The 21,844-nt window shown below is 49.5% G+C and overlaps 1 protein-coding gene across 3 annotated transcripts in view; it reads right to left on the reverse strand.

The window, feature by feature from the left end:
• Positions 1 to 1,185: 1,185 nt before the first annotated feature.
• LOC105496401 (hepatocyte nuclear factor 4 alpha) overlaps positions 1,186 to 21,844 on the reverse strand; it is a 78,573-nt gene continuing 57,914 nt past the window's right edge. For 2 of the 3 annotated variants that reach the window (XM_011766790.3, XM_011766788.2), the window contains exons 4-10: positions 20,471 to 20,577; positions 19,610 to 19,765; positions 15,792 to 15,879; positions 14,104 to 14,259; positions 10,206 to 10,442; positions 5,378 to 5,530; positions 1,186 to 4,340 (exon numbers count right to left, since the gene is read on the reverse strand). In XM_011766790.3, coding sequence (XP_011765092.1) covers positions 4,198 to 4,340; positions 5,378 to 5,530; positions 10,206 to 10,442; positions 14,104 to 14,259; positions 15,792 to 15,879; positions 19,610 to 19,765; positions 20,471 to 20,577 — 1,040 coding nt within the window. In that variant the 3' untranslated portion in view covers positions 1,186 to 4,197. The remainder of the gene's footprint in view (positions 4,341 to 5,377; positions 5,531 to 10,205; positions 10,443 to 14,103; positions 14,260 to 15,791; positions 15,880 to 19,609; positions 19,766 to 20,470; positions 20,578 to 21,844) is intronic. The other variant, XM_011766789.2, reaches the window with a different exon arrangement.

Below are 21,844 nucleotides of genomic sequence, written 5' to 3' on the forward strand. Positions count from 1 at the left end.
TCTCCAGGAACAAAAGCCCTGATTTGTAGAGTTTGCTAGTCCTTGTGGTGTAAACACTCCAGCAATAACCAATCTCAAGCTATCAGTGTGGCACTGGCAAACACGGAATTGGGAAGAGAAGCTAATAGTCAGTTCTCACAAGCCAGCTCCAGCACAACCCCGAGTGAATGGAACGCTGTGGTCTGTGGTGGCCGAGACACAAGGCCGCCCTCCTATAATAGTTTAGCCATGGAGAGAACCCCAGTGCCTACAGATCTGGCTGGAGATTCTCAAGCACATCCCTTGCTTTTATTCTTTCTACTTATTATTTATGTTTTGAAACAGGGTCTTGCTCTTTCACCCAGACCGTAGTGCAGTGTTGCATTCATGCTCTTTCACCCAGACTGTAGTGCAGTGTTGCATTCATAGCTCACTGCATCCTCGAACTCGTGGGCTGAAGCAATCCTCCCTCCTCAGCCTTCAGAGTAGCTGGTACTATAGGCACACACCACCACACCTAGCTAATTTTTAAATTTTTTTGTAGGGATGGGGTCTCCTTATATTGCTCTGGCTGGTCTCGAACTCCTGAGCTCAAGTGATCCTCCTGCCTCAGCCTCCCAAAGTGCTGGGATTACAGATATGAGCCACTGTGCACAGCCTTGTTCTAGAAAAAAGCAAAAAACAAAACAAAACAAAACAAAAAAGCCACTTGCTTTTATGGAATGTCCCCACAGCTACTCATCTCATTGCTGGCAGATTGAGGCGACCCAGAAAAGGGCTCTGTCTTGGACCTTCGTGGAGGATGACAGACCCTTGGACCCTCTTGCCATTCTTCCAGATCTTTCTATTACACTCTCCCTCATCACTCCCCTCTTCAAGAAGGGGGATCAACTTTCACTCTCTCCGTATACTAAGTACTTGGAATCAAGAGACCAGGGTTAGATGTCTACCTCTGCCACCCAAGAGAAATCACTTCCCCAAGTCTCAGTCTCCTCATCTGGAAAGCGGGAGTAATCATGTCTAACTGCTTACCTCGTGATGTGAAGACTCAGAAATTATAATGGATAGAAAAACATTCTGCACATCACAAAGAACTATAAAACTATTCTCATTCTTCCTTAAAAAAAATTTTTTTTAGCCCCCAAGTAGAACCAGAAGATTCAGTCTTATTTCTGACACCTGAAAGAAAATAGACTCATCCGAGGACTTAGAAAACATATGCGCCATTTATTTTGTTTTATAAACTTTTGTTAAAACACACAAGAGTACGAAATGTTTTTTGTTTCTTTGCCCCATCAGGCGGCCGTGATGGGGGCTCAGGGGTCAGCGCAGGACCTAATGACATTCACACCCACAGAAAGATGTGGGTCGTTCTGATGGGACCCAGCCCACTTTGGTAATTGCTTGATGTAAATTTCACAATTCATCTTAATCAGGGCAGATCACAGAAAAATTTGGCAAATGTAATTGGCTTGGTAATGACAAACAATAGAAGAGCGTTCATTTCCGACCCTCTCCTCTCCTCTGTCCGCTCTCAGGAGAGCCATGCGGATTTTAGAAGCTGCTGAGAGCTGCCTGAAGATCGGGGTGTCTTGGTGGGGGAACCGTTGTGCCCACGCTTGTCCCCCCAGCAACCCTCTGTTAGTCCATCAGATTTTATGTTTTAGGACCACAACTCAAGTGGCCAAAAAAAAAAAAAAAAAAGAGAGAGAGAGAGATTTTCTAATATGTCAGCTTAGAGTCAAAAAAGTAAACTTTGTTTTGTGTTTCTCACATTACAATAAAGTTATTAAAGTGGAATGGGTTTCTTCTCCAGAAAGGGGTAGATTCCCAGCAGAGAACTGACCCCCTGCTCCAAAAGATTGTTCCCATGAAGGGCCACTGTTGCCCTCTGCACGCCATGGCACATTCTTATCTCAACCTTGCTCCCGTGACAGAGGCCTGAGCAACGCTGGAGGGAGGAGGTGGAGGAACAGAGTGGGAATGACCACAATGCCGGGAAATGGTTCCAGCCTCCCTGCCTTACCGCAGACCAGGCTGAGCTGTCTGGAGGAGATTTCAGGGGCACTTGAATGAGGTGGTGGAGGAAGGCTAGGGAGCTTTGAGCAGGGTGCAGTCTCTCCTGGGACTGGGGGTTTGGCTGGGACTGCTGTAGGGATGCGGTGATTCCTCTCTGACACTCACCCCAATACTTCTCCATGCCTCTTTCTCATAAAAAACAATCACTAATGGTGGGATTTCTGGGCACTGGGGCACTGCCTCCATCCACTCAGAGGGGTCAGTGTTGAGCGGGAGGCAGGAGTCGGTCCAACAGTTTCCCTCCTACCTAATCACACCTCCAGCCCCAGGACACATCCCTTTTGTTCACACTGGTCAGTGGCATTTTCCAGAATGTCCCCAAAGACACCAAGATTCCACATGGATGACATGCTGGATGCTCCATCCTAGGGTCCAGTGTTTCCAGAATACACCTGGAGTGACGATCTCCAGAATAGGCCTCAAACCCGGGCCTGCTTAGCCCTCCCGTGCCCCCACACTGCACACACTGTCCCACCCCCATGCCAACAGGCCAGATGAACCTGACTCCCAGGAAACAGACCCCTGCCACCCCTCCCCTAGACTTGGGGAGTGAAGAGAGAAAAGCTCTCAAGAGTTATGAATTCTCCTACATATTTATCAGCAAACAGGATACTCGACCCTAAGTGAATTTTAGTGCAGCCTCAGGCCAGTCTTGGTCCTGGGAGTGGGCAGAGTTCCCAGAAGAACGAGTCCGGTTTCTGAGGCTGGAGAAGGGAGCCAGAAGCCCCCCAACTTGATCACAGTGAGAACAAAGGAAGCCTTTGGAAAAGTTATTCAGCCACTCTCGTTAAGAGCTCCTGTTCTGATCCAGGGAGACCTGGGTTCAAGTCCTAACTCAGCCACTTCCTAGTTGTGTGAGTTTCAGAAAAAAAAATCACTTCACCTCTTAGAACGCAATTTCATCTTCTGTAACAATCTCTAGGTTAGGAGGGGCGGGTAAGTGTGGGAAGGGAGGAGGAGAATAAAAAACAAAAACAATCTCTAGGTTAATAGGGAGGAAGGGAGGATTAAATGAGATGATGCATATCAGATGCCTTAAGACAGTGCCTGGGAGTAAGGAAGAGCTTGAGACAGGCCCTGGGAGATCATTCCTCCTGGATGTCACTCTGATGTGAGAGTTTACCCATCTTGTCCTCTCCAGCCCCAAGCCTCATTACTCTCACCCGCATTACATCATCCACCCCACCTGACCTCCCAGCTCCCAGCCTCCCATCCTCTACAGAACTGCTGTGTTCATTTTCTGGAAGCCCAGCTCCCTGCATACCCCTTGCCGCTGATCAGGGCCTCAGCCTGGTATTCCAGACCCTATGCTCTCCAGCAGGCCTTCTCTCTCTTCATCATCCCTTTCCCACACCATTCTTCCTCAATTCTTGCTAGATTCTTCCTACCACGAGGCCTTGGCTCAGGCTGTTCTTTGGAATGTCCCGTCTCACCCGCTCTACCAGCCAGAAGTCTACCCTTTCTCAAAGGCCTAGTGGATGGTCTGCCTCCTTCTGATGCTTTTCCTCTCCACTCCAAGTTCCTGTTGCAGTTGCCAACCTGGGCTTGTTTTCTCGGGTTGAAGGTCTGCAGAGATCCTCACCCCAAATACCCACCCAAGTCCCTGAAGAAGGAGGGTGCGGTGGGGCTGGAGGAGAAAGGTGTCTTCCCTCACCACAGCCTTCTAGACCCTGCCTGGCCCCAGTCAGTGCTTACAACATGCTCCCAGAATGACTGGGGGAATCGTTTTCAAGGCCTCCTTGGCCTCTGGAGAGGTGGTGCTGGAGAAGACGGGATGGCTGAGCAAGGCGACAGCAGAGGGAAACGGGCGTTTGACGTGGGGGCAGCAGCAGAAGGAGGAGCGAATGGATGAAGGTGAAGGTGAAGGCAGTGGCTTCAACATGAGAAAAGTTGTCCAAGGCAGTAGAGGACTTTCCAGTGGCGTCTTCCCAAGTGAAAGTCTTGTTATCCAGAGCAGAGTGTCAAGGGTGGCAGTGGGATGTGGCCCTTAGGCCATGTTCTCGGGCCCTTTATCCTTCCCATTCCTGCTCTGGGACTGGTCCTGGCGTCACGTCTTCCTTTGCCGTGACCACGTGATCACCAGGCGTTCTCTGAGGGGGCTGGGGGGAGCCAGCGGAGCCCCCAAGCCCCAGCGGCTTGCTAGATAACTTCCTGCTTGGTGATGGTCGGCTGGGGGATGGCAGAGAGGGGCTTGACGATTGTGGCGACGGCTCCTGGCAGGAGCTTGTAGGGCTCAGACCCTGAGCCACCTGGCGGTGAGGGCTGTGGGGTCTCAGGGGTGGCTGGAAGGACAAACAGACAGATAGGAGCTGCTCAAAATTCCAGCCTTTGTGGGAGTAAATGAAGAGCCCTGGGAAAATTCTCCCCCCAACCCCCAGCCCGCCCCGCCTTGACTTAATTTCTTCCTCTATAAAATGAGAGAATTAATTAAACCAGATAATCCCCAAGGTCTTTTATGACTCAACCTTCTGTGAGTCCCAGATCATAAAGCCTAAGTTTTATGAGGTCTGGAAGGTCCCACCACCCATCTCCTCCATCATTTATTTGATATGCAGACTTGAACTGCTTCTCTGAAACCAAGGCCCAGGCCTGGCTGTCACCAACGGCAATGGGATGGGTGACAGGGATATTCTTTCCTGGGAGAAGGAGCCAGCAGCTCATGAGACCCAGGGCCAACTGGCTCAAAAAATACCATTTCTTGGATATTTAGGACATGAGTAATAGAAACTGGCCTCACTCTCATGGCAGGTTAGGAGAGCAAATTTGACCCAATTGGCAATCTTTGTTCAATGGACAACTTTCTCCAAGAACAACGTCAGTAAAATATCATCTCATCTCAGTGGATCACTTCATCCCATTGATAATCTTATTCTTTGAAGAGCCTTGCCCAATGACAAGTTTACACTTTGGAGGTTTCAGAGGATGGTCTAGTCCAGCAGACATCCTGACCCAATGGATAGTCTCATCTAATTGTTTAATGGATAGCCTTACCCAATTGAGCAGCCTTACGTCAATGATCACTTTTACCTAATGGACAATGTCAACTAATGGGATTCTCACCCAAGAACATCTTCACCCAATAGGTTACTTCATCCAGTGGATTGCCTCATCCCAACAATGGCTTCATTCAGTAAAGGTTGTCAGTCACCTTACTGAATAAACAGCCTCAACAAATGGACAACCTTGCCCTTTATTCCCTACCCTGGAACCCAGAAAATTGTTGCATCCTGGTTCTACCTTCTAGACTCCACCTTCTCCTGCTTCCTCTCTTAAGCCCCATCCTCACCCTTTGCAAGGTAGAGCCCCAGAGGTTGCCCACCTGCCTGCCCCCTGGGTCGGGGCCACTCACACATCTGTCCATTGCTGAGGTGAGTGGGCATTGTGTTGGCAACGATGACATTGGTTCCCATGTGTTCCTGCATCAGGTGAGGGTGCAGGGGGTGGTGGGCATGGGGTGCATCGCTGGAGGACCCTGCAGGAAGAGAAGATCGATCAAGATGAAGAGTCTGGGATGCAGACCTCAGGCCTTGGGACGCCATCTTCCTCAGGTGTGACCAATCAACCTGCCCATCCAATATTGGCAGTGCCTGTTGGGGACCTATTCCTGGGTTAGTAAACTAGGGTGTACCATTCCCATTCGTAGGCTTCATGAGGGTGTTAAGAAGGCCCCAAAAAACCAAGAGAACAAAAGTGAGTTGAAAGAAACAAGGTGCCTACGGCCGGGCGCGGTGGCTCAAGCCTGTAATCCCAGCACTTTGGGAGGCCGAGGCGGGCGGATCACAAGGTCAGGAGATCGAGACCACAGTGAAACCCCGTCTCTACTAAAAATACAAAAAATTAGCCGGGCGCGGTGGCGGGTGCCTGTAGTCCCAGCTACTCGGGAGGCTGAGGCAGGAGAATGGCGGGAACCCGGGAGGCGGAGCTTGCAGTGAGCCGAGATCGCGGCCACTGCACTCCAGCCCGGGCAACAGCGTGAGACTCCGTCTCAAAAAAAAAAATAAAATAAAATAAAAAGAAAGAAACAAGGTGCCTATAAGGAAGCTCTGAGATCAAGTAAATGTTCTAATGAGTAGCGTATTGGATGTAATCAATGGCTCTCAAGGCTCCTTGGCGTGCAAGTCCTTCAACCATTTGGTCCCGCCTCACCTTCCAGCCTCATCCCCCACATCTCTGCTGCAGCCAACTGACCTACTTATAGCATCTATGTGTCCCCTGTGTTTTCCTATCTCTATGCTTCTGCTCACGTTGTTGCTTCCGTCAGAGATGTTTTTTCCACCCCAAACCCGCTCCACGTCCATAAGCCCAAATCCCAGCTCATATATTTCCTCTCTTTAGAAGCCTCTCCTGATTCTCCTCGTTCTCATTCCTTGGATTTCTCATAGTAATTTATCTGTAACACAACTTTTAGGAACAACTACTTCTTCTGTCTATGAGCATTACAATTTCAGATGTATTTTTCTTCTTTCTTTGAGAGCCTAGCAGATTGTCTGGAACACAGTAACCGCTTTAAACATGTGTCAGGGAGTAAAAATACCACATGGGGTATGGTTTAATAATAGCCTATGGTGAGTAATATGACAATGATGGAATTTCAATGCTTGTAAGAGATCTCTACAGCACATCGATCTCAGTGATAAATAACGACTGTTGATAATTAACAATTACCATGTGCCAGGTACTGTTGTATAGCACTTTTCATGTTTTACATAATTTAATCCTTACAACAATCCTATAGAATGGATACTATTATTACCCCATTCTACAGATGAGACAACTAAGCCCAGAGCTCTTAACTATTTGGCAACAGACCACAGGCTCCTGATCCTAATCTCAGTGACACCTGATTCATAGTAACCCCATGTTCACAGGGTCAAAGTGAGAATGAAAAGCTATCACACAACAGTGGTTCCCAACTGGGGATGATTTTGGCCCATCAGGAGACGTTTGACTATATCCGAAGACATTTTTGGTTGTCACTACTGGAGAAGTGCTACTGGCACCTTATGGGTACAGGACAGAGATGCAGCCAAACAACGCACAGGACAGCCCAGCACAACAAAGAATCGTCCAGTTCCAAGTATCAATAGTACCAGTGTTGAGAAACCTCGCCCTCACTGAAGCACCTCCAAAATCTCGAATTCAACATCCCTACTTTGACTTCACCTTGTGTCCTTCCAGCTCCCTTAATCTAGTACCATCACTGCAAAACTTCTTCAGCCTACTGAGGCTGTCAATTCACTGACACTCTCTTTTCACTATCACCCCATCCTTTTGTTGTTGTTGTTGAGACAGAGTCTTGCTCTGTCACACATGCTGGAGTGCAATGTCACAATCTCGGCTCACTGCAACCTCCGTCTCCTGGGTTCAAGCGATTGTCCTGCCTCAGTCTCCCGAGTAGCTGGGATTACAGGCGCATGCCACCACGTCTGGCTAATTTTTTTTGTATTTTTAGTAGAGATGGTGTTTTGCTGTGTTGGCCAGGTTGGTCTTGAGCTCCTAGCCTCAAGTGATCCACCCGCCTCGGCCTCCCAAAGTGCTAGGATTACAGGTGTGAGCCACCGCACCCAGCCTCTGTCTTTATTTCTCTTTGAGTGCAGCCCAGACTGCATGACCTATCATTCTAATCACTCCCTTGCAGTCATCCTAACTCCTTCATACTCCCCTTCACAGTCAAACCATTTCAAAGGGTTATCTACTCTATCTCCACCTTCCCACTTGCTGTCTTTGGAGCACTCTCCAATCTGGTTTCCACTCTCCCAGCTCTCTGAAACTGCTTTCAACACAATTGCCAAGAGCCTCCAGCTGCCAATCCAATGGACTCTTTCCTCTCTCTTCCCCTCCCCCCTTCACCTCTCCATTCCTCCCTCCTTCTTTCTGTCTCTCTGCAGAGTGTAACACCATTAAACACTCTGTCCTTCAAACACGCTCTTCTCTTGGATTCTGGAATTGCCCTGGTTTTCTCCTACCCCTCTGGCCATTCTTCTTCCCTTCCCTCCATGGCTCCATCTTCCCCCGATTCCACAGAGCTGCCTTTAATCTTGTGCTTGAGCAGCAGACTCATACATTCAACTGCCTCCTTGGCAACTTGGACTTGTAATAGTCATCTCATGCTTAATGAAAGTCCACAATGAGGCTGGGCATGGTGGCTCACACCTGTAATCCCAGCACTTTGAGAGGCCAAGTCGGAAGGATTGCTTAAGACCAGGAGTTCAAGACTAGCCTGGGCAACATAGTGAGACGTCGTCTCTATAAAAAATAAAAATGAAAAATTAGCCGGGTATGGTGGCACACACCTGTAGTCCCAGCTACTCGGAAGACTGGAGGATCTCTTGAGCCTGGAAGGTTGAGGCTGCAGTGAGCTATGACTGCGCCACTGCACTCCAGCCTGGGTGACAGAGAGAGATCTCGTCTCAAAAAAAAAAAAAAAAAGGAAAAAGGAAAAAAAGAGAGTCCACAACGGATCTCTGAGGTCACCCCTCACGACCACCCCCAGACCGCAGCATCAAGTTGTTTATTCTGTCCTCCTCATCTCGGTAAACTACTCCATCATCATTTCTGCTATTCAAAGCAAAAATTTAGACTCTGTCCTTGACTATTCCTCTTCCTGTCACTCCCTACATCTAATCAGTCAGCAAATCCTGTGGGTGTGGGCTCTTCCTCCAAATAGATGATCCGGTTTATCTTCACTGCTCCATTTCCATGGTCCAAGCCTTCATCATCTGTCACATGATTGGAGACAGTGACATTCTCAGGAATCTCTGCAATTTACTTTGTACCCAACAGTCTGAGTGGTTTGTTTAAAGCATTAGTCTGGGCTGGGCATGGTGGCTCACGCCTGTCATTCTAGCACTTTGGGAGACCGAGGTGGGCAATCACTTGAGGTCAGGAGTTTGAGACCATCTTGGCCGATAGGGTGAAACCCCATCTCTGCTAAAAATATAAAAAAAAGAGCTGGGCGTGGTGGCGGGTGCCTGTAATCCCAGCTACTTGGGAGACTGCACAGGAGAATTGCTTGAACTTGGGAGGTGAAGGTTGCAGTGAGCCGAGATCCTGCCACTGCACTCCAGCCTGGATGATAGAGGGAAATTTTGTCTCAAAGAATAAAAATAATTAGTCTGGTTTTCACTCTCCTTACAATAGTTGCAATGAGAATAAAATCCAAATTTCTGACAAGGTTTACAAAGCCATATGTTTATGATTTGGTTTCTGCCCAATCTCCATCTTCACCTCCTCCATCTCCTCCTCCATCTCACAACCTTGCCCTTCTTTCTCAAACACACAACTCTCTCCTCTCCGGGGCCCTTGAAGTAGTTCCTTCTTCTTGGAATATTCCTCTCTTGTTTTTTTTTTTTTTTTTTTTTTTGATGGAGTCTCGCTGTGTTGCCCAGGCTGGAGTGCAGTGGCACGATCTCGGCTCACTGCAAACTCCACCTCCCAGGTTCACGCCATTCTCCTACCTCAGCCTCCCGAGTAGCTGGGACCACAGGCGCCCGCCACCACACCCAGCTGATTTTTTGTATTTTTAGTACAGACAGGGTTTCACTGTGTTAGCCAGGATGGTCTCGATCTCCCGACCTCGTGATCTGCCCTCCTTGGCCTCCCAAAGTGCTGGGATTACAGGTGTGAGCCACTGCTCTCTTGTCTTTTAAGCCTTGCACTTCCTTTCAGCCATTAGGGTCTTAGCACAAGAGTCACCATTTCAGAGAGGTCTCCTTTGGCCTCCCCTATCTAAAGAGGATTCCTTTTCAGTTAAACTCTACCATATTACCTGTTTATTTCAAAATCATAAAATGTGAGCCTTTATACACACATGCACACACATACGGGCATATACACAGATATCCATGCATCCATACACACTCACACATACACAGCCTCCCGGAGGGCAAAGATCATGTTCTTCACTGAATTGCCAGCACTCAGAACAGTGACTGGCATGTGCTAGGCTCTCAGCGCCTGAACAGATAGACCATTGCCTTTGTTCCCATTTTTCTGATGAGGAAACTGAGGCACAGATGGGTTAAGCAACTTGCCCAAAGCTGCACAGTGGGGAAGCCAAGGAGCTGAGGGGTGAGCTCAGGTCTGTGTGAGGCTGTCTCCTAGAGAGTCCCCCCTCCAACCCTGCCCCTCCTGGGCCTGGCACGGACCTCCCAGCAGCATCTCCTGCAGCAGGTTGTCGATCTTGGCCATGCCGAAGAGCTTGATGAACTGGATCTGCTCGATCATCTGCCAGGTGATGCTCTGCAGGGTAGGTAGCAGCAGCAGCAGCTCTCCAAAGCGGCCGCGCGAGTCATACTGGCGGTCATTGATGTAGTCTTCCAAGCTCACCTGCACCTGGGAACGCAGCCGCTTGATCTTCCCTGGATCGCTCAGCCCTTTGGCATCTACAATGGAAGAAGGTGGGCAAGGGAGGGCAGTAGGGTCCCACTGGAGAATCTGGGGAGTCAAGACCCAGATGTCCCCTGACTTGTGTCACACAAGGAGTCTTCAGCAGTGTGGGCACAAGGATTCAGGGACCTCAACAACCAGGGTATGCCAGTATGAATTGTAATTTCCTAGACACAGGCAGAAAAAGATTTCTGCCACGTTTCCTAAGGCACTAAACCAGAAGAGTGGGGAATAGGAGATGGAGGGCGGGACTTGAGGAACGCATCCAATGAGCACCTAGCAACTGCCTCATCTTACACAAGGGGAAACCCAGACACAGTGCAAGGATAGGGCTTGTCCTGGGTGGCACAGCCAGTTGTTGGCAGAGCCACGATGGGAACTTGGGGTTTTGGGCCACAGTTGAGGTCCCCTCATCCAGACCTCAGCACTTGCTGCCTCTACTATGTTAGAATAGGCTCCCCTTCCCTGGTTCCTGCTTCCTATCACCTTAGGGACTCAGGTTAGGTTTCATCTCCTCCAGGAAGTCTCCCTTCTACCCTCCTATGTCTGCATCCTGTGTCCTTCCTGTTTCCAAATCTCTGCGGCCCCTCCATCACTGCTGACCACACAGGATGTAATTGTTGTGCCATCCAAAGTTGAGCTCTGCAGGGGCAGGCATATGTCTTATTTGCCATTTTTATTTTATCTTACTTTATTTTATTTTATTTTTTGGGACTGAGTCTCCCTCTGACTCCCAGGCTGGAGTGCAGTGGTGTGATCTCAGCTCATTGCAACCTCTGCCTCCCGGATTCAAGCGATTCTCCTGCCTCAGCCTCCCGAGTAGCTGGGATTACAGGCACATACCACATCCAGCTAATTTTTGTATTTTAGTGGAGACAGGGTTTCACCATGCTGGCCAGGCTGGTCTCAAACTTCTGACCTCAAGTAATCTGCCTGCCTCTGCCTCTGAAAATGTTGGGATTACAGGTGTGAGCCACTGCACCTAGCCTTTGCCATGTCAAACCCACCACCTAGCACCATGCATAGTCAGTATTTATTGAATAGGGCCGGGCGTTATATTTATTTATAACTATATATATATTTTGTTAGATGGCTGGATGAATGAATGAAAAAAAATCAGTGAATAAATTCTAGATCCTTAGCCTAGAAGGGACTTAAGCGGTCATTCAATATTTAATCCCGACCTTTGTGGAGGTAATGCATTTATTTCCTCTTTCCTGGAGAAAGGAAGTGGCAGAAAGAACATTCACCCACATTTCTAGTGAGCTCTCTCCACTGAATCATGTTTGTTCATTTGTTCATTCAGTCCACAAATGTTTACTGAGCACCTCCTGCATGCCAGGGGAACTAGGTTCCCCACCCCTTCAAATTGCTGGAGGCTGCTGCCTCTGACTCAGCATCAGTGATCCTGCCCATTTTGCAGAACAATTCTGCCAGTCCAGCCTCATGCCGAGCACTACAGAGGATACAGGCTGGGCCAGGCTGTGGAGGGAGCTAGAACTAGAAATCTCACCCTCTGGGAGGGTGGGATAGCACGTGGTAGGTAAGAATGTGGGCTTGAGAGAGAGAGAAATCGGGATTGACAGGTGGTCTGAAGTTCAAATCCAAGCTCTGCCATTTTCTGGTTGCGTGACCTTGGGCAAGTTAATCATGCCTCAATTTCCTTATCTGTTAAATGGAGATAATAATTCCTACTTCACAGGTACCATGTTGGTAAGTAAGATAATCCACATGAAGTGTTTGAAAACAGCTCTTTAGTGAGCATTTAATACATGGGGCTCATCTTCCTCTTCATCACTATATATATATATATTTTTGTTTTGTTTTGTTTTGTTTTCTTTTGTTTTTTGAGATGAAGTTTTGCTCTTGTTGCTCAGGCTGGAGGGCAATGGCATGATCTTGGCTCCCACTGCAACCTCCGCCTCCCAGGTTCAAGTGATTCTCCTGCCTTGAAATCACACAGCTAATTTTTGTATTTTTAGTAGAGACGGGGTTTCACCATGTTGGCCAGGCTGGTCTGGAACTCCTGACCTTGAGTAATCTGCCTGCCTCAGTCTCCCAAAGTGCTGGGATTACAGGCATGAGCCACCGCACACGGCCTTTTCATTACTATTATTACTAGAGGTAATCTATCTGCAGTGTGAAGGACAGTGCCGGGCACACAGTAGGTCCCCTCTAACATGTAAGCAGGGAAGGCAAGCAAGCCTCCAGGGTTCAGGCACCTTTGACACTGGGAAGCAAAAGCAGGTTTTGTACAAAGACTGACTACAAAGGCATTCTGTATAAAAGCAGGTGCGAAAGTCAGTGGACAGAATGGGGAGAGGAGAGCCAAGAGCCACAGGAGAGGGTAGTAATGCTTTATCTTCATCCTGCAATGTGAAGGGTTGGGAGATACTGTCTACAGTTGATAGAACAAGAAAAGAAAGATAAAAGCACATAACATGCAACAGAGACACAAAAATAGCAATAAAAATATATTGGGGAAAATGAGGGAGAAAAGATGGGAATGGTAATGGAGAAAAGCGAAATCCTCCACTATCCTAGGAGGAACGTTATGATCCAAAATGAATACATCAACAAATATAAGGCTTAGTCTTTCATTTAGAATTGTTGAGGAAACTGCCAGAAGAAACAATTAAAAGAATCAGACATGTTTCTCTTGGGGAGTAGACTTAGAGCTGGAAAAGTAGGATGGGGAGAAGTATTTGCATTTTAAGTATGTGTAGATTTATTTATTTACTTATTTATTTAGTTTTTAGATGAGGTCTTGCTTTGTCACCCAGACTGGAGTGCAGTGGTGCAATCATAGCTCACAGCAGCCTCGACCTCCTGGGCTCAAGAGATCCTCCCACCTTGGCCTCCCAAGTAGCTGGGACTGCAGGTGCTCACTACCATCCCTGGCTAAATTTTTTAGTTTCTATAGAGACGAGGTCTTATTATGTTGGCCAGGCTGGTCTCGAACTCCTGGCCTGAAGTGATCCTCCTGCCTCAGCCTCCCAAAGTGCTGGGATTACAAGTGTGAGCCACCACATCAGGTTCTAGATATTATTTTGATAAAAATTTTTTGAGGAAAAGAAGCAAATATGAAAGAAAAGAGGAAGATAGGAAGTAAGGAGAAAGAAGGATGGAGGGAAGAAGTAAAAGAAGGGAAAGCCCAGGCCTTTGGAGTCAGGGTGCCCTGTCGAGTCATATCCTCCCTTTGTGTTTCTTTGAGATGGTGTCTCACTCTGTCGCCCAGGCTGGAATGCAGTGGTGCGATCTTGGCTCACTGCAACCTCCGCCTCCCAAGTTCAAGTGATTCTCCTGCTTCAGTTTCCCAAGTAGCTGGGATTACAGGCATGCACCACCACGCCCGGCTAATTTTTATATTTTTAGTAGAGATGGGGTTTTGCCATGTTAGCCAGGCTCGTCTTGAACCCCTGACCTCATGTGATCCGCCCGCCTCGGCCTCCCAAAGTGCTGGGATTACAGGTGTGAGCCACCGCACCTGGCCATATCCTCCCTTCAAATCTTGACTTGCCTCATCTGTTAAATGAAAACGGCCTCTCCTAGCTGTCGTTAACATGAGATGAGGTTGTGAACTCTGTACAATAAGAGAAGTCTAGCAGAGTGTTCTGGAGAGAGAGTCAGGGATGGCTTAGGAGGTGTGCACTGTACCTGGGTCAAAGAAGATGATGGCTTTGAGGTAGGCATACTCATTGTCATCGATCTGCAGCTCCTGGAAGGGCAGCACCAGCTCGTCAAGGATGCGCATGGACACCCGGCTCATCTCCGCCAGCTCCGGGCAGTGCCGAGGGACAATGTAGTCATTGCCTGGAAGGGTTGGGAGGGAGGGAGGATGGGAAGTCACCTTGGGTTGACCCCTCTCCTCTAGTTTTGGCTTTTAAGTTGGCAAGATAGTTGGTGCCTGTGGGAGGAGGACCTGCAGGGCTGATGACTCCTATTTCACAGGTAAGGAAGCTGAGGCCCAGATTCAGAAGATGAGCTGCCTCCAGTAATCCGGCTGAGCTTGGAACTTGACTTTCTAGGACCCCTTTCACATGACCCAAGCTCCATTTACCAATGTGACTCACAAGATCGATGCCATTCAAAGGCCACCTGGTAGGCACCAAAGCATCAAAGTTAAAGGACCAGATTCTGGAACTGCACTGCCCTGCTTAAATGGCTCTGCCCCGATAGCCGGTTAGAGTTGGATAAGTTACTTAACCTCTCTGTGCCTCAGTTTTCTCATCTATAAGATGAGGATAAATAATCGAGCTTCCCTCATAGCATTGTTGTATTAAAATAGGTAGTGTTTGCAAAGCAGTGAGCACAGTCCCTGGCGCATAGTGTGTGCTGTACAAGCGTTTAAAATAATAAATATGCTGGCCGGGCACGGTGGCTCACGCCTGTAATCCCAGCACTTTGGGAGGCCGAGGCAGGTGGATCAGGTCAGGAGATCATGGTTGGCTAACATGGTGAAACCCCATCTCTACTAAAAATACACACACACACACAAAATTAGCCGGCCGTGGTGGTGGGCGCCTATAGTCCCAGCAACTCGGGAGGCTGAGGCAGGAGAATGGTGTGAACCTGGGAGGTGGAGCTTGCAGTGAGCCGAGATCGCGCCACTACACTCCAGATGGGCGACTGAGCAAAACTCCATCTCAGAAAAAAAAAAATAATAATAATAATAAATATGCCATGAAGGCACAGGTGACACGGCCTGGGCTTTGTGCCATTCCCAACCACCTCTTGCTCCTACTCCAGAAAGAGCATCAGAATGCACAGGTAGGCTGGGCACAGTGGCTCACACCTATAACCCCAGCACTTTGGGAGACTGAGGCAGGTGGATCATTTGAGGCCAGAAGTTTGAGACCAGCCTGGTCAACATGGTGAAACCCTGTCTATACTAAAAATACAAAAATGAGCTGGGTGTGGTGGTGCACACCTGTGGTCCCAGCTACTTTGGAGGGTGAGGCAGGAGAATTGCTTGAACCTGGCAGGCGGAGGCTGAAGTGAGCCGAGATTGCACCATTGCACTCCCGCCTGAGTGACAGAGCAAGACTCTAAAAAAAAAAAAAGAGAGAGAGAGAGATGCACAGGTAATTCCAGGGATAATCCTGATTGTGCTCTGATTTTACTGCTGGGAATTTGATGCCTTACATCACATTTCTTTGCATCTGAGTGGGGTATCCAGTTGAGAACTGAGTCCTGGAACCCTCCAATGCAAGCCTGAGGACAGGGCCACTCCTGACTAGTCTCCCTCGCCCTTGCATGCCACCATGTGAATCTCCTTGCCTGGGCGAGTGCCATGCTAGGTATGCCCTCCCTGGAGCCCAGGCCAGGGCAGGCAGCCTCCTCACCTAGGAGCAGCACGTCCTTGAACACCATGGATCGCTTGGTGGCTCCGAGCAGCAGGTGCTCACCAGCATGGGCTCTGAGCAGGGCCACCTGAAAGAGAAGGAACAGTGTTTGCCATCTGTACCCTTGGGAAAGCTGCCCGTAGCCAACTCAGTGACGCTGGGCAAGTCAGCTTAATGCTCCTCTCTGCCTCTACCTGCCTGAACCGTGAAATGGGCATCATAAAACTACTGCCCATAAAACTAGAAACCTGGAAGGGATTCTGCAGAAAACCGGAAGGGAAAAGAACATGCGCTCAGAGCTGAGAGACCTCGCGCTGACTCTGCCCCTGAACTGTTGTGTCCTTGAGCGAGAAGCTGCTTCGCGCTGGGCCTCTTCTGTGTGCCTGATGAAACTGTAAGAAACATTCTGTGCTTTTTATTTTCTTTTTTGAGATTCTCAAAAAGGTCTATGATCCCAAAAAGTTCCAAAACCCAAATTCCCACCCATGGACCAGCTATGGAGAATTACGAAGAGTGTTTTGTAAAAATACAGATTCTATTATTATTATTATTTTTGAAACAGAGTCTCACTCTGTCGCCCAGGTTGGAGTGCAGTGGCACGATCTCGGCTCACTGCAGCTTCCGCCTCCCAGGTTCAAGTGATTCTCGTGCCTCAGCCTCCAGAGTAGCTGAGACTACAGGCATGCACCACCATGCCTGGCTAATTTTATTTTTAGGAGAGACGGGGTTTCACCATATTGGCCAGGCTGATCGTGAACTCCTGACCTCAGGTGATCAGCCCAACTCGGCCTCCCAAAGTGCTGGGATTATAGGCGTGAACCACGGTGCCTGGCCTGAAAATATAGATTCTCAGGCCCTGAGATTCTGATCCTGATTCTGTATGTTTAGGGTGGGCCCAGGGATCAGTGTTTAATTAACTCCACAGTTGACTCTGAAGTGCAATTCTGTCTGGGAAATCATTGCTGTGGCAGATCCCTCCAGGGACTGACGCTGCAGGACTCCGGGATTCTGAGAGGGCATTACAAGAACTTGGAGGTGGATGTTGGGTCTCAGGGCTGGTCCTTCTCAAAGCAAAGGTATGAGCACTGGCCTCTGGCAGAGAATCACCTTGATGAAACCCTTCTCTGCAGGGCGTACAAGGCAAGACTTCGAAGACTAGAATCGTAGGTGGGCGCCCAGCAAGCTCACAGAAGGACATAGCCAGCCCACTGAGGGCCATCTGCTTTAGTGCTTGCCTGAGGACCAAAGGATGGCCTGAAACAAAATAGCACCAGGCTGGTAGCCTCAAGTATCTTATCTTCAAGGTTGAGTTAGGGAGTTTGGAGGTTCTATAGCAAGCCAAACTAGAAGGTTAAAATGCCTTTGTTTGTTCATTCATTTGATTGTTCGTTCTTTCAGTTATCAAATCCTAAATGCCTACTACATGCCAGACACTTTTTAAGACAATGGAGGCACAGTGTTTAAAAACGAGAGACAAGGTGTCCAATCTCATCGAACTAACATTTTGTAGGAGAAAGTATGGAACAGACAGTAGAGAACAAATAAATACACAGCACACTGGGTGATCACAACATAAAAGAAAGAAGAAGGAGAAAAGATGGGAGGAAGGGAAGAAGGGAGGGAGGGGAGTGGAAAGGATGGTGAGAGCAATTGGGCAAGAATGGCTACATTAGATGGGGAGGTCAGAGAAGGCCTGTAAGGAGGTGAAATTGTTGTTAGAGGAAAATAGAGATTTGCCTGAAGGTATTTGGCACAAAATAAGCCTTCAATAAATATTTGAATGAAGGAAGGAAGGAAAGGGGAAATGAATGAATGAATGAATGAATGAGCAAACATCTTGACTTCTTCTCTAGCTCTAGCTGCTCCTGGGCAGCCACTTGTCCTTGCCACTTCTATTCCCCATGGATAGAATCTTGTGACGAAAACAGAAAAAGAGGAAACTGCCTGGGAGGGGAAATCCACTTTCCATGACCAGTATGGAGGGAGGCCGAGGATGCTGATTGCTGAGTGCCTCCTGCGCTCCAGGCACTGTGCAAGCCTTTCATCAGTCACCCCAGTGGCCTTCACACCACGAAGCAGAACACCTGAATTTGAATCCCAGTTCTGTGGCTAACTTGCTCTGACTTCAGGCAAATTGCTGTCTCTCTCTAAGCCCCAGTCTCTTTCTCCAGTTGTATCCAGGCCCAAGAAGCACACCAACTGGGAATCTAGTTTCTGGGGCAATGTCAACAGAATTGGAATGCCCTTTGGAGGACAATGCGCCCGATTTTCCCAGGGATGCCCCACCTGCACTGGGCAAGCTGGGCTCCTCATACACCAGGAATGGGGAGCTGGGAGCTCTTCTGATCCCAGGTTCAACCCCCTGATATGGCAGTTGTTCTGGGGGGTGGGCCGGGAGGTCGGGTGGTGTGTTAATGATTGTCCTCTGTTATTGGCCACCCATCATTGCTCTCTGAGAATGCTCTGAGCCCCAGCCAGGGAGGTTTGGGTGGGAAATCGAGGTTAACAATTGCTCAGGTTGGGGGTATCTTGTTGCCCTGCTAAGCCCCTGGGAAGGAACAGGAGGGATTAAACATTAATGTAGAGACTCCAGCAGAGGGGACTGGGGCCAGAGCACAAGGAGCAGGGGAGAGGGTAGGGGCAGATTGTCCAAGATCCTTGCCCTATTGACTCTGCTAATGGAGGGAGGAACCATGGAAGAGGACCCGGGGTCCAGCCCCTGTGTGAGGCTGGGGACCAGCCAAACCAGCATTTTCACAGTGTCCCTATATGTAGTATTAACAGGTGTTCCAGGAGAATCTTGGGGCCGAAGGAGTTTGGGAAGCCTTGGCCTCTGAGAAGTCAACTTCTCAGAAGTTTTCACAGACTCACATGCATTGTTGGTGTCTTATGCAAAGGTGTGAAACAGGTAAGTGAATGCACCAGAGGCTGTCTCCAAAGGTGGGGAGGTGGCCCAGCCTAGCTCCTCTTCCCTAGATGGGGAACACCTCTTTGGAGGCCCAGGGGTGCTCTGGGCAGGAGCTTCATAGGTGGCATCTCCGAAATTCATCTGTTCTCAGATACACGCCACCTTCCTTCAACCCTTTCTTCCCCCAGGGACATTTTAGTATTCCAAAAAAAAAAAAAGTACGGTGGGAAATACGATGCTGAGTTCAACTGTTTTGGTGGGAAAGAAGGAAGAAACTAACATTTAGGGAGACGAGCTCTGGTCCCGCCACTGCGCCGCTTGCTCCATCACCCGAGTTTTGCACTTTTCAGACAGTAATGTCCTCAGTCCTCCCAACCACACTCTAAAGTGGATATTATCATTTCCACTTTACAGATAAGAGAACACTGAGGCTCAGAGAGAGGAAGTCATTTGCCCAGGATTAGGCAGACAACCAGTATTAGAGCCAGAGCTTAAGTCAAAATCTCCTGATCCCTGTCCCAGGATCCCTGTCAACATCCCCCTGGGAGAGCCACGGGTACGATGGTTAGGAGCTTGGACTTTGGAGCTTCCCTACTAGGTTCTAATCCCAGCTGTGCTGGATAGTAGCTATGTGACCTTGAGCAGGTTACTTAACCTCTCTGTGCCCCAATTTCCTCACCTATGAGATGGCAGTAATAATAGAACCTTAGTACCTACCTCATAGAGTTGTTGGAGGAGCTGAGTTAATATTTGTAAGGTGATTTAAAGTTTCAGACACATGTGTGCATTACGCATTTTGTTAAATAAAATAAAATCAAGCCAGTCCATGGCTATATCCCAGATGGGCCAGCAGCCCCCTGGCTGCCCTGCCGGGTGCCCACTACTGCCCACCATCCACGCCCATCCTTACCTGGTCGTCCAGGGGGAGCTCGCAGAAAGCCGGGATGTACTTGGCCCACTCGACGAGAACCAGCAGCTGCTCCTTCATGGATTCACATACGTCTGCGATACTGGCGATCTTCTTCGCCCGAATGTCGCCATTGATCCCGGAGACGGGGGAGGTGATCTTCAAGAGATACAGGGAAGAAAATGCTGGAGATGTCCGGGCCCTCCTGCACTCTCTGTCCCCTGCACAGAGCCCCCTCCCTGGAATCAGATGTGAGGAGGGGGCTGCATAGTGGGTGCCTTCCAGCTCTAAAGGAAGCTCAGGGTAAAAACGGAGGGAGGGAGGAGGCAGGGATGAGGGAGAAGGGCTCCCTCTTGGCCTTCACCTGTTACCTGCCCCTTGCCTCCTCCTCTATCAGCTTTAGAGCGCCAAGCAGTCTCTCAGCCTTAGAGGAGAAGCAGGGAAAAAAATCATCATCCTTATGTGACAGTGAGGCAACCATGGCTCATAGAGGTGCTGTGACTTGCCCAAGGTCACTCAGTAAGGGATGGGCTGGGCCCCACGTTGCCACCTCTGTCCACTGAACCACTGCTTTGTTCTCTCAGGGCTGAGCTGATTGCAGGCCCTCAGTGAAGGTAAAGACTCTGCTTGGCCTGTGGGATGCAGGCAGTAGGATGAATCAGAACGTGCCCCAGGGCACCAGGTTCGATTTCTGCCCTTGCTGCTAACTGGGCCATGTGACACCGGACTCAGTATCCCTCTGTAATATCTGAGGCCCCTCCCATCAGCTGCTCCAGGGCCTGGCTGGGGAGAATGGAGGTGGAGGAGGTGAGCTCCTCTGTAGTGTGGGGGACCCCTGGGTGAGTGGCAGGGTCACCCCGGTACCTGTCGGGACAGGACCTCTGCCTGCAGGAGCGCATTGATGGAGGGCAGGCTGCTGTCCTCATAGCTTGACCTTCGAGTGCTGATCCGGTCCCGCTCATTTTGGACGGCTGTGAGGAGGCAGAGAGAGGTGAGGAGGGAGAGCAGCGATGGAGTGAGGGGGTGGGAGTGTCTGTGACTGATGAGGAGTGGGAGCAGGAGGTGGGGGGCATCCAGAGAACAGGCCCACATCAGCATGTGGATTGAGGGGAGATGGCCTCTAACTCAGCTGCTGGAAGAACTTTCCACAGATCAGAACTGCCCCCCACACAATGGAGAGGCTATAGGAGTGATCCACTCATCATTAGGGGCGTGCAAGACAGTGATGACTCAGCTATGGGCTTAAAATGGGTCTTGAGCATTGAGGATGGGGTTTGACTAGATTAAACATGTTCAGGCTCCGGTCTACAAAAGGGTCCCTTTCTTTCCAAATCAAAGTGAGTAAAGCAAGCAAAACAAATTACTCTGGGTGACACGGAGATGGCCTGGAGATTCCTGAACAAGGGGATCTGGGGGCTCCAACTGCCTTGATGGTTTTGTACATCATCAGGAGCTGCATGTACTCCAGACTAACCTCAGTGTCAGCAAGGCCAGGCGCTGTCTCCCTCCCTCCCACTGCTGTTCTGTTCCAGGCACTGAGGGATCTGGAGCCTCAGCCCACTGGGGCCCCAGGCTCCACTGCCCGCCCCCATCTGGGTCAGTCTTGGCCTGAGACAGAAGATGGTCCTTTCACTGTCCTGACAGTGGATGGAATAGCCCTTAGAGTCCAAGAGGCCTCACTGTGGAATGAGGCTTGGCTGATTCGGAAAGGAGAGACGATGAAGCTGCACGAGACCCGGCTTCCTGTCTGGAACCTGCCACTCTGTGTGCTGGTGGCAATCGCAGCCTCTCTCTGGGGCTCAGTTTCCCTACCTGTAGGCATCTCCCTGCCAGCCAGCTCCCTGCACTTTCTCGTCTCAGGGACTGGCAGGTTGGTTCTCTCTCTCAGCCTCCTCCTGGGCTCTGCTTCTTCCTTGTGCCTGCAGTCTATAGTCCTCTCACAGAGGGATCCGTTCAAGTCGTGTCCCCTACTGCTCAAAACAAGTGCCTTCCAACCTCACAAGTCCCTACGGCCCTTCCTCTCCTCTCTGATCGCACCTTTTAGCGGCGTCCCACTACTCACTCTGTCCCCGAAAACCCGCCTCCCCGCCTGGATGCATCCGCACACTTGAGGGCTGCTGTGGCCACTGCCTGGCGTTCCCTTTCCCGCACAGCGCAGCATCTTCATTTCACTCCTGCCTCTGCACAAATGTTGCCTTTCAGACACCCTCTCCAGCCACCCTGTCTCACGCAGCATGC

The sequence above is a fragment of the Macaca nemestrina genome, chromosome 15 (genome assembly GCF_043159975.1).
Source record: "Macaca nemestrina isolate mMacNem1 chromosome 15, mMacNem.hap1, whole genome shotgun sequence".
NCBI classification, from domain to species: Eukaryota; Metazoa; Chordata; class Mammalia; order Primates; family Cercopithecidae; genus Macaca; species Macaca nemestrina.